This window comes from Cinclus cinclus, chromosome 9 (assembly GCF_963662255.1).
Source record: "Cinclus cinclus chromosome 9, bCinCin1.1, whole genome shotgun sequence".
NCBI classification, from domain to species: domain Eukaryota; kingdom Metazoa; phylum Chordata; class Aves; order Passeriformes; family Cinclidae; genus Cinclus; species Cinclus cinclus.
This window is the reverse complement of record NC_085054.1, coordinates 13,326,475-13,338,912: the sequence shown is the minus strand read 5'-3', so window position 1 is coordinate 13,338,912 and position 12,438 is coordinate 13,326,475. Positions and strand designations below refer to the sequence as shown.

General features: G+C 58.8%; 2 protein-coding genes across 2 annotated transcripts; one reads left to right on the top strand and one right to left on the bottom strand.

Moving 5' to 3' along the window:
* Positions 1-159: 159 nt before the first annotated feature.
* On the top strand, positions 160-2,157 carry INHA (inhibin subunit alpha). The gene is made up of 2 exons (XM_062498615.1): positions 160-526; positions 1,424-2,157. Exons 1-2 carry the CDS (start codon positions 160-162, stop codon positions 2,155-2,157), a joined length of 1,101 nt encoding a protein of 366 aa, XP_062354599.1.
* Positions 2,158-2,848: 691 nt separating this feature from the next.
* LOC134047181 (gap junction gamma-1 protein-like) lies at positions 2,849-5,720 on the bottom strand. The gene is made up of 2 exons (XM_062498150.1): positions 4,425-5,720; positions 2,849-4,297 (listed from the first exon to the last, which is right to left on the bottom strand). The coding sequence occupies exons 1-2, from the start codon at positions 5,593-5,595 to the stop codon at positions 4,290-4,292; spliced, it is 1,179 nt and encodes a 392-aa protein (XP_062354134.1). The 5' UTR covers positions 5,596-5,720; the 3' UTR covers positions 2,849-4,289.
* Positions 5,721-12,438: the final 6,718 nt, after the last annotated feature.

Here is a 12,438-nt window from a genome sequence, read left to right as displayed (position 1 = left end):
CCGGCAGCATCCCCCCCACACACCCCCCTGCCCGGGCGCCGGCCCCCCCAGACCACACTGTCCTTGCAGTCCTCGCATTCCAGACGTCTCAGCGCTTTCACAGCTCAGAGATAATATTCACAACGAGCAGACGTTTGCGTCAGTGTCAGATAGATCTCAATGCCACCCTGCCCCGGGGGGAGTGCAGTGGGCAGACGGGCTGGGCAGGCAGGCAGAAGCCCGCGGCAGAGCCCCCCGAGCCACCACCCTGCTGTGTGCCCCACGGTCATGCTGCTGCTCCTGCACCTGCTGCCTGCCATGCTGCCCACCGCCGCTCTGGCCAGCTGCACCGGGGCGGGTGCCGACCGGCAGCTCATCCTGGCCAAGGTGCGGGCTCGGGTGCTGGAACATCTGAGTCCCCCCCTTCTCCAGGAGGAGCCACAGATGGAAGCAAGGAGGGTACACCGGAGAGACGTCCTTGAAAACACCGAAGTGGAGCCAGAGGAGCTGGAGGACACCTCTCAGGTGATCTTATTCCCTGCCACAGGTGAGAACATGCTGATGAAATGGAGAGGGCAGAAGGATGAAAACCCTTCTGGGCAGGGTGGGGTTTGGAGCAATGCAGATGCTGAAGGATGAAGAGGCTGATGTGGTGGTCTGTGGGAGAAGGGGAAGAAGGAATGCCAGGCTGGGACATGGGTGAGATTTGGTGGAGAGCCAAGAGATGGAAAGGTATGGCAGGCAGGGACAGGCAGAACAGCTCAGGACAGACAGCAGAGGGACAGGCAGCACAAGAGGGTGCTGAGAGGCTGGGAAACAGCTGGCCAGGCAGGATGCAGAGACATGGGGATAGCTGAGGAGCAGGGTAGAATAGGGTGGGAGTCTAGGGAATGGGGCAGGATACTGGAAGGTGGGTTGGGATACTAAGGGACAGGGAAGAATGCTGAAGAATGAGGCAGGGTGACCAGCAATAAAGCACGGCAGCAGGAGATGGGGCAGAATGCTGGGGGGTGGGATAGGATGTGTGTGCTGGAGGAAAGGGGGCAGCATGAGCAACTATGGGACATGACTGGGAGATGGTCAGGATGCAGAGGATGGGAGAAGGGGACAGGATGACCAACTATGGCACTGAACACTGGGGGACAGGCCATGATATGGATTCTGGGGGAAAGGGACAAGATAAACAGCTATGGGACAGGATGCTGAGGGACAGGGGTGACAGTAATGGACCAACCTTGGGCATAGCAGGGATCAGCTGTGAGGCACAGCACAGAAGGTGCTGCACAGCACTAGACAGCTCTCCTGCACGCTGCCACAGCTAATGCCAGCAGCCAGGTGTCCTGCCAGCACTCCAGGGACCTCTGCAACATCCCACCTGCCATCTGGCATTCAGGATTCTCCCTATGTTTGGGTGCACACCCTGATCATGTTTTCCTCCCCACAGATATTCCCTGTGATCCCACACAGCCAGACAAGCTGCTGGAAGAAGAAGGGATTTTCACCTACCTCTTCCAGCCCTCAGCACACACCCTGAGCCGTGTGGTGACTTCTGCCCAGCTATGGTTTTACACTGGTCCCTCGGCTGCTCCCAACCACTCAACCCCTGATGTGCTGGCCCTGTCACCTCAGGGCCGGGTGCCGGTGATGGCCATGGCCGAGCGGACACCTGAGCACTGGATAGTGTTTCACTTGGCCCCAGTGCTGCTGCCCCAGCTCTCACAGCCACTCTTCGTGCTCCTGGTGCGCTGCCCTGGCTGCCCCTGCCTGGCTGAGGGGGACAAGATGCCCTTCCTGGTGGCCACCACCCGGGCCAAGAGCAGTGAGAGGGCTCGTCGCTCTGCCATGCCCTGGTCCCCAGCTGCCCTGAGCCTGCTGCAGCGTCCATCCGAGGAGCTGGCTGCTCACACCAACTGTCGCCGGGCTTCTCTCAACATCTCCTTCGAGGAGCTGGGCTGGGACAAATGGATCGTGCATCCCAGCAGCTTTGTTTTCCACTACTGCCATGGCAGCTGTGCTGCAGGCCACGGGCTGAGCCACCGGCTGGGTGTGCAGCTCTGCTGCGCTGCCCTGCCCGGCACCATGCGCTCCCTGCGCGTCCGCACCACCTCCGACGGCGGGTACTCCTTCAAGTACGAGACCGTGCCCAACATCCTGGCCCAGGACTGCACCTGTGTCTAGGGCATCCTGCAGCCCAGCCCCAGACCGTGATCCCACCCAGGAGGAGTTGTTTTCCCAGTGGAACCCTGGCCACTGGGATGGGGCAGTTTGGCTGTACCACCCTCCCCTGCATAAGCCAGATTTTAGGGCTGGCCCAGGTATCATCACACTGCCAGACTTGCCTGATTTGCACAGCTCAGAACAAATCAGGGCATGGTGGGGCAGGGATAGGCACAGCCTATGGCAAAGGCATCACTGCCCTGCCAAAGCCAGGCTGCTGTCTGCAACCAGATTAGCCCTCATCTCTCCCCACCTGCTTCTCTCCTGCAGCTCTGCACCCCCACAAAGACTGGTGTCCTGCTCCTGCTGCAGGGTTCAACAGCTCCCCCTGTGCTCCAGGCAGAGCCAGGCTGCTGCAACAGGATCAGAATGTGCCTGGGTGAGCCCATGCCGGGACCTCACACTGGTGGCGTGGCAGGCAGCATATGTGGCACAAGTGAGCCCTCTCCCAGCAGCACAGTGTGTTGGAAAGCTTAATGGGATGAGTGAAATAAACCTGTTCCCTTTACTAAAGCAGCCTGGAAATGCCAGCTTCCATCCGAGGCAGCCACAGAGGTGGCATGCAGTTGTGCAGTGGGATATGACCTCCCCAGGGGCTTCTAGATGGAGAAATGAAGGGATGGGCAAATACTGTTAGAGGCATCCAGCTCTGATTTGGGGTACCAGAGAGGGGACTGGAGTATGCTTACCAAAATGGGCATGGTGGCTGGGTTTGATCCTGCCCCAGGCAGGGGAGTGGAGACCACTCCATTTCCATTTCCACTTTTTGTGGAAATTGTTCCATTTCCACTTTTTGTGGAAAGCAACATCCCTTCTGCTCAGGGCAACAGGTTGTGCAGGAACAGGGGCAGCAGAGGGTTGGGGAGACAAGGTGGAAGGATGGGAAGGCAGAGGAAAACCCCTCACCTGGCCCCTTGACAGTGACAGGGCCAAACAGGAATGTGGCCAGTGCAATCCCTCTCCAGCAGGACGATGAAGGCTGCCCCGGCCACAGCTGCCTCCGCACGGCAGGAACAACTGAGTCACCCTGGGCAGCAGGGAGGTCCCAAGGCATGCACGGCAGCGCCAGCCCAGACGCACAGGATTCCCTTCCCACCCCTTCCTCCCAAATAAGCGGATGCAGCAGTTCAGTACAAAACGTCTTCAGCCTTTACTAATATAGATATTAAAAAAAAAAAACCAGAGTGACAATCATTTCCAAGTAAAAAACAACGCTACAAAAGTCCCCATGTGACCCAGGCTGAGATGATGAGGAATGCTCCACTGGCTCTCGGCCGAGCCCAGCTCGGGGCACCACGTCCCCACACTGTGAGGCCAGGGTCTGGCTCCGTGCAGAGGGTCCCAGCCCTGTGGCCAGAGTGGGAGGAGACAAGTTTTGGTCCAAGGGCAGCCTGCCAGGACAGGGCGGAGGCAGTGGGAACGACAGCTCCCGACCTCCACACAGACATTTCCAAGCAGGCCAGCCCCGCAACTCATAGCCCCGTGCCAGGATGCTGTGCAGCATGGCCCCCCAGGCCACAAAGTCATTTTCTGGCAGCACAGTGCCACCAGGACCCCTCCCACCTCCTCCAAGAGTAATCCAAGCCCAGCACTCAGTCCCACAGCTTGGCCTGGCCAGCCAGACTCCCAGCCTGCTCCCCTAAGTCCCCCACATCTCAGGGGGTAGTACCAAAATCACCAGCACATGCACAGCACCAGTGGGTGCTGCCGTGAGTGGCAAAGGGCATGGGGAGCACAGGGAGGGGTGAGGACAACATGCTGGGGAAAATGGGTGTGGGAAAAGTGGGTGAAACAGGAGATGGGGGAGGGCACAGGCCCAGAGTGGAGATTGGGATGGAGTATAAAAATGCCAGGGTGCACATGTTGATGAGTTTATAAAAACGTACAAAAATAAGATATTCCCTTTTTGAAAATTAAGTAGGAATGAACCCCACAGCCCCCGATCCCTCTGCTGCCCACTGGGACAGTGCTGCCTAGACTGCCCCACTGGGCAGGTGTGTGACATCCTTCACCCTGTGCTCCTGGCAGGATGCCTATCCCACGATGGCGGTGGCAGCCAGTCCAGCAGACACCGCTGTTGTCCCCGGCAGCACTCACAGCCCTGTGGGGAACAAAAAGCAGGTGAGCACCCACCCCAGGGGGAATGGCACCCTCTCTCCAGGGGAGCCTCGGGGCAGCCCCCCACGCCTCCACCCCAGTGGGTGGATCCATCCCCGTTCCTGGCTCACCCGTGGTCCTGTCACAGGCGGCGGTCCCCTTCTCATGGGCGAGGTTGAGGCGGTTCTGCTCAGCAGCGATGCCATTGGCCTCGGGACTGCTGCTGCGGGCAGGACTGGGGGGCCGCGGTGGGGGCTGAAGGTGGAAGGCCACCTCCAGGTGCTCCTGGGCTAGACGCAGGTGCTCACGCAGCCGGTCCAGCTCGTGCACCGGGGGAGCTCCAGCCAGGGCAAAGCGCCCCTGGGCCAGGCTCTCCCGGTAGTCCAGCTTGCCGCTGGTCAGCGGGGCTTGTGGCAGCTCCTTCTTCAGCGAGTGATAGGTGGGGGGGGCGCTGGGGGCTTTCTTGGGATATTGTGGTGCGGGGCTGTCGCCAGCTGGGAGTGGGGGACCATCAGCCTGGCTCAGGGCATCACGGATGCGCCCCACACCAAGGTGCAAGAGCTCGCAGAGGTTGAGGAAGAGGCAGAGCCCGCTGACACCATACATGATGAGGAGGAAGATGGTCTTCTCAGTGGGGCGGGACACAAAGCAGTCGACAGTGTGTGGGCAGGGGCTGCGGCTGCAGACGTAGGAGGGGCTCACCTCAAAGCGGTACAGCAGGTACTGCCCGAAGAGGAAAACCATCTCCAGCACTGAGCGGCACAGCAAGTGCAGGACATAGGCACGCATCAGCCCGTCCTGCTTGATACGGCGTCGGCCATCATGCTTCTCTCCGCCCTCTGGGCTCTTCTCCTTCTCCACCTCGATCTCCTCAAAGATCATGGGGTCTTCTTCATTGTCATCTTCCGCCTCCTCGTAGTCTCGCCCGGCTCCCCGGCGCACCACCGGCATGCGCGCCCGCCGGGCTGCCGGTGTCCGGCGCCGTGAGGACTCTGGCATGCGAGCGATGCGGTGCATGGCAAAGCCCAGGTAGAGCACCGATGGCGTCGCCACCATGATGATCTGGAAGATCCAGAAGCGGACGTGGGATAGGGGCGCAAAGGCGTCGTAGCAGACGTTCTCACAGCCCGGCTGCTGCGTGTTGCAGACAAACTTGCTCTGCTCGTCGTAGTAGATGGACTCGCCCCCCACGGCCGTCAGCACGATGCGGAACACAATGAGGACAGTCAGCCAAATCTTGCCCACGAAGGTCGAGTGGTTGTTGATCTCCTCCAGGAGCCGCGTCAGGAAACTCCAGCTCATCCTGACCAGGCAGTTGACTCAAATCCTGCAAGGAAGAAGCAGCCAAAGAGGCACTGAGCAAACATGCGTGCATCTCACCAGGACCCTGAAGTCTGCCAGCTTCTAGTCCAGCTCTGTCCCACTCTCTCTTCCAGCACCAGTGTCCCTTCCTTTATGCACAGATCCATAAACACAGCCCTGCTCAGGAAGCTGCCTCCTCAAAACTTTACCCCCTGCTCAGCACCGCCTCCCTCTGCTCCTGCCTGCATCCTGCTCCCACCCTGCTGCCAGCCAGGTGGGTGGAGGTGATGGGGAAAGGCTGGGACATCCTGGTTGCCTGCAGGGACATATGTAGGGGAAAAGTGAGCACAGTCACAACCAGAGCAAACATGCCAGCGAAGGGCAGCGCCAGCTGGGGACTGTGAGGGGACAGGCAGGAGCAGAATCACTTCCTTCTCCCCTGGTGCCACAGCACCCATTTATCACCTGGCACTGGACAGGTCCCTAACCAGTATGGCACCGTGTGAAAGCACTCATACCCTCCCACGGGGGTCCACAGGTCACTGGAGGAAGGCAACACATGGCAGCTCCACTGGCCCACTGCAGCTGCCAGCCCTGAGCCCTGGCTGAGGGGGGGGGCAGGTCCCCAGAGCAGCGTCCCCCACCACATGCTAATCAGCCACGTCCTCATCACTCCATAGAGCTCTCCTCTGAGGGCCAGTAGCAATGCAGCATCACTCTCACACCAAACCTCAGTGCTGTGCCCTCTCTCCTGCAGGACCCCAGCCTCCAAAGCCTGCAGTGGCTAGTGCTCACACCACCCTGCACCTCCACGGCAAGGAGGGCAGGACAGTGATAGCAAGGGGCAGAGTGGGGCAGCCGAGGAATTGCACAAAGCCTGGGCAAAACACCTGACACCAGAGACTGGGGAGGAAATTACAAGGACCATGTCACATCTCCCGGCCAAATAAGATACAAGACACCCACACCACCCACTGCCACCCCTGGTTTCAGCAGCTTGTGCATGAGATGATGCAAGCCAGGGTAGCAGGTGGCAGGGATGGCCCACGGCGAGCAGAGGGTATATGTCTGTGCAGAGCCCCCAGCGGCCCCTGCCAGCCCCATCCTATCACCTCAGGCTAGGGCATGTCCCTGCAGAAGATGATAGATGCTGCACTGATTCCAGTATTGTCCAGAATAAGAGATTTTTTTACACTACGCTCAGCCAGCCTCCTGACCAACCTCACCTAAGAGTCCCTCCAGCACAAGCATCCATGCTCAGGACATGCTCTTGCTGTAGGATGTGGCACGGACTGGCACTAGGCACCCAAATTCAGACCATCCGGGCCACCATCGTCCTGTGGTCATATGCCTGCAAAGTTTCACTCCTGCCCTGTCTCCCAGGTGCGAGCCTTGCTCCCCCACCACCTTCCTGGAAGGTGGATGCTTTGTGTCTGCCTTTACCCTAATCTCTAGCAGCACACTACCCTGGTACCAGGCTGAAGAACAAGGTGAGAGGACCAGGCAGAAGGGCAGTTCCAGGAATTAAAGCCCGAGCTGTGTCAAACCACGCCAGGTACCAAGCCCAAGAAAAGCAAAAACACAGGGTGGCATTGCTGTGGTGGCCATGGAAGTGTGGCATGGGAATGGCTGAACACGTGGGATGGCAGCAGCAGTGGGCATGGCCAGGGCAGCACAGAGCTACCTGCAGCCTGTCCCCTACCCGGGGCAGGTGATCAGAGGCCAGTTTTCAAAGCAGCACAGCCACCCAGGGCCTCCCGGCTACGCTGGGAATCGGGACTAGCACCATACACCTTGGCTGGGCCCTACAACTACCCCTCAGTCCTACCGACCCCAGTCCCCCCGAGTCGGGCTCCCAGTCCCCTCGGCCCTGCCCGAGACGCCCAGTTTCCCTGCCCAGGGGCACAGCAGCAAGCATCTCACCCTGGGGCTCACCGTCCCCTGCCCATTCGGGACCGCCGTCCCACTGATCCCTGCCACCCTGGGGACCCAGCCCTTAACCCGGCCTTCTCAAGGACCCCGGTCCCACCGACTCCAACGCCCTGAGGGCCTCCAGCCCAGCTGCCCCCGCCTGTCCGAGACTCCCAGCCCCCGACTCCACCCGCCCGCGGCCCCAGCCCACGCCTGGGGCTCCGGCCGCCCGGGGTACCGTCCCTTGCCCATCTCCCTCCCCCTGCCCCTCCGCCCCGCTTCCTCCCGCAGCACCCCCGCCCCACTCACGGCACACCGGTTCGAGCGGCTCCCGCCGGCAGGGCGGACAAAGCGGTGGGGCGGCGCGCCGCCGCCTCCCGCCGAACAAAGGGGCCCGGGGCCGCCCCGCCCCGCTCCCGCCCGCCGGTGCGCACCGACCGCCCCGCTCCGCATCTCCGCCCCGCCAGTCCCGCACCGAACAGCGGCCGCGCCACGCGGCGGGAGCTGCGGTCCCGGTCCGCTCCGGCACGTCCTGCGCCCGTCGGGCGCTGCCGCCCTCGGTTCTCCCGCCCGCGGCTTCGGAGGCCGCGCAGGGCTACGGGCGGGGGCAGGCGCCGGCCAAAACTCGCCCAGAGGCGACTCCCGCCCCAGCAGCACCATCCAGCCCCGCTGACCGGCCCTGTTTCTCCGCCCCGCGGTTCCGATGGCTCCCGGGAGGCCGCTCCCGCTGAGCGAAGCGGGCGCTCCCTGCCCGCTGTAGGAGGGGCACGCTCCGAACCGCGGGTGCGGCTCAGCCCGCGGCGGGTTCAGGGGTGAGTCCGGCCGCAGGGTTAGAGGAGGGAGCCGCCGCTCTGGCCTGAGAGCCTTCTGCACAATAACCTCCGGTTCCTTACAGCGTTCTTCCCCGCCCAGTGGAAAGCGAGGATGGAAGAAAGGAGAGATCTGGTGGCACAGAGGAGACGTGGCCCTACACATGGTGGCAACGCAGAACAAGACGTGCCCGTAGGGTGGTAATGTGCCTCAAGCCTTTTGAAGCCCGTGCTGCTTCTCGTGTCCCAGGCCAAGTTCCTGCAGCAGGACCGGACCGAGCATGCAGTACCTGGAGATGTGCCCTTAGAGTCACCTACTGCACCACCAAGGCCAGCAAAATGGCAGCAGCGACTTCCAGTCACCACCCTGGAATTGCGCCCTGTCCTTTCACCCGAGGACCCTGGACACTCACTTTCTGCTCTGCTAAAATTGGCTCTGTGGGAATTTTGCTGAGGCTGAGTCTCCACACTGGGCTAACCACACCCTTGACGTCCTGGGTCCTGTTGTGCGGGGGATGAGGAGGGACACCGAGCAGTCTTGCACAACCCGACTAGTCATGCCGAAGCACTGCTTCTCCTTATTGAAACATGTGCTCCTTACAGAAAACAGAAGGGTTTCTATGAACTGGCACTCTGGTGCAGCACTGGGGCTGGCTGGGGGAGGGCTGAGACCATAAGACTGGGGCAAGGAGAGCTATGGGGACTGTGGCCATCACATCCAGTGTGGGGCTTTGGTTATTCTGCAGCACCCCTGTTGTTTCCCTAGATCAGCAATGCCACCATGGCATTGTACCACCACCTGCAGGGCCTGGACACAGGCTTGGTGCTCTTACATGGGAGGGCAACTGGAACCCCCCAGAGCAATGTTCTGTACTCCGACAAGATGCAGGTGTGTGCTCAACAGGCTGGGGAAAAGGGCCCTTGCCCAAAAGGGCTTTGGGCTCTTGCTCGCTCCGTCCTTCTCCCCAGCTCATGGATGGGTCAGTCCCAGGTGAAACATCAAGCTCTGTGGAGGGAGAGCTGCAGCAAATGGAGGGGAATTTGACCAGGACGTGAAATAGTTTCCACTGAATCCTATTCTCATGCACGCAACTGTGGCATTAACATTTCTGTAAGGGAAAAGTACATTCCACATCCAGCACAGACACTCTGGTCACAATCTCTATCCCATGCCAGCAGAAACACGAAGAGGTGGATGCAAGGAGACAGCAAGCCAAGCATGGAAACTCAAGCTTTTGGAAGAATGTAGGGAAGCTTTCAGCTCCAGAAATGAAATTCAGAGCTGCAGGGAAGTGGCACCTGCAGAACAGCATGGAGAGGTGGGAACAGGGCAGTGGGCTGCCGTCATGTTGGGGAGGTCAAGCAGCACATGTTCAACCTCCTGCTCTTGCCTGGCAGTTAAAGTGACTTGTGGCTTTCCCCACAGTAACCACTTGTTTTCAAGTATTTCCAGCCTGGAAAGCTTGCATCCAGCCTGGCTTCAACCCAGGCAGCCAAGCAGTTTGCCAGGGGTAAGGGACCTATGTGATCCTTTGACTCTGGTGCTCAGCGCATTAAGAACAAGCCTCTATTTCACCAGCCTCGCATTAAACTGGGGAGTATGACCTCTGAGGCACTGTGAACTGATGCCCTTGAGCCCAGAATGAAGGTGCTTGTTGGGCTAGGGTCAGGCACCACTGCTGAAGCATTTTTGCACAGCACAGCTCAGCCCATGCCTGGGCTGCAGGGCAGGGATTGCCTTGGAATGCCAGGCCTGGGGCTGGTGTCACACACCCCATGGACAGGCATTACTGTTCTTATCAGCATCCGGCCATTGGCGTCAGAGCCCTCCAGCTTCCCCTGGGTGTTCCCGAACTCTACCCTTTCCTTAAGCTTGCAAAACCCAAATGCTTGCAGAGGCATCATCCTTTCAGCCTGGGGCAGAGGGAAAACCCACATCATCTGGGAAACTGGACAAAGGGTGTTGCCCACCCTCATCCCTTTCCACATCAGCTGAGGCTGACAGAGCATAGTGGGCAGGAAGGATGTACAGACCAGCAGTCTTGTGGGGTCTGGCTCAAAGATCAGCTTTGCAGAGGAAACGGGGGCACTGTCACCAACCGCAAAAAACAGGATCAGCCCCAAACCACTCAGTCTGTGGGGCAGAGCCACGGAAGGGCAGCTGTACAGACCAGCAAGAGCGAGGGGAGCTAGTAAAAGAGGAGATAGTGGCTGAGGGGGAGTGTAAGCAGAGGGATAAGAACATCCACTTCTTGGACAAGTGTTGCAGCTCAGGAGGGTCATGGCAAGAGCTTCTGCAAGCACTCCTTCCTCCCTGTTCAGGCAGAGTGCTGCAAGAGAGGCACCCTCTGAGATGCCAGTGCCAGACCCTGACTTGGCTACCACACACAGTGCAGGGCCTGGTCTGGCTCTCGATCTTCTACTCTGATCAATACAGCAGGATGGGCTGGGCCCTGCTATGAGTGTCTCTGCTTCCAGGGACAGTGGCAGTAAGGCAGATGGTGGAGCTGGGTTCCCTGGGTGTTTTTGCTGTGAGGTGACATGGACAATGCCTAGCTGATGCTTGGCAGCGAGGTGAGGAAGCCAGCTCAACTCTCTCCAGCAGGGGCAAGCAGGCACCTCTGCAGGTAGGCAGCACACATTCCCAGCAGCAAACATGCTCTTCCCAGATTAAACAACTTCTCTGGCACTGGGACAGGGAGCAGACAACTCTGTTAGGGACTGTTTGTCCTGATACAGGACAGCTCCATAACTAGCTTGATACCCTTCTTCTGATAACAGGCAGAAGCACCCTCCATTGCAAGAGCACTAAGGACAATGACCATGCCCTCCAACACTGGTTGAGCAAAGGCTGAGACGGCTTTAAAATGAAGTTTCCTTCCCTTTTATCCACCCACTTGATTATGCAGCACAGTGGGGCAGGGGGGATTACACAGCACAGCCCCTGCTCACCTCTCTCATGCTATGGTGTCCTTCACAGTTCCTGGCTGCTGACTTCTGCCAGCAGCACACATGGCACTTGAGTCCAGCCTGTGTTGGCTTCTTTTCTCCTGCCTGCCAAACTGGAGGACAGCCCACAGGGAAGGGCTTTACACAGGCCCCAGACACTGCTCTGTATGCTGGGTCACTGGCACCTTGGAGGGATGGAGCTGGCCAGACAGGTCCATGACCCATGAGGAACACGTGTCCTTTGCTGCTATATCTCATGTCCTTTGGAGATGAGGCCAGCAGGGATATTCTGCTAGAAGTAAATGACCAGTCAATTTAGTCACTAGGCTTCACTAGTTCAACACAGTGCAAGGGGGCTGACAACCCACAAGGTATGTATGCTCAAGGCAGTACTGCTTTAGAGGGCAGAGAGAGGCATCAGAAACCACTGAAATAGCCAAACCCATGGCTGAAGGCATAATTTTCATTGATAACAGCAGAGTAAAGCAGGGCTGGTATGGAAAAGTGGTGGGCAATGGCCTGTCTGAGCCCATGGCTATCTGCAGCCTGTCTCCAGAGCTCTATGGACACCCACCCCAGCCTGGGAATTCTTTCAGCTACATACACCTTGAGAAGAGACTGCTACAGGCAAGCACAGGCAGGGAAACAGGGGTTCAGAGCAGCCTTGCTCTGTGCTAGCAGCTGAGTGCTGGAGCCAAGAGCACCCAGAAAAGGAGGAGAAGAGGTAAAATCCAGATTGTTTAATAGCACAGCTGGGGGACTGAATGATCAAAACTGAGACAGGCAGAAGATATCTGAAACTGGTTCAATATAAATTGCACCTTTCTGCAAACCCCAGCTGTCCTATACTACCCCAGTTCCTACACAGCCATCAGTGGGATGCCTGCAGTGCTGGATGGAGGAGTGTGTCAGGGGAGCCCTTGCACACACCCAGCTGATGCAAGGAGATCAGTTAATGTAATCACTGCACCAGATGCAAGAGGCCCTACAGCAAAGCATTTGTGATCATAGAGTAATCAAAAAGGGGTTAATCTGTAATAACCAGGAGAAAATGCTAAGTGAAAACAAAACAAGCGTTTCATGAAGAGGCAGGGGACAGTTTGTGGTGGTGCATGTGAGCTTTCCTGTCAGTGCAACAGCCAAAGGAATGCAGAAAAACAGGGAGCTGTTAATG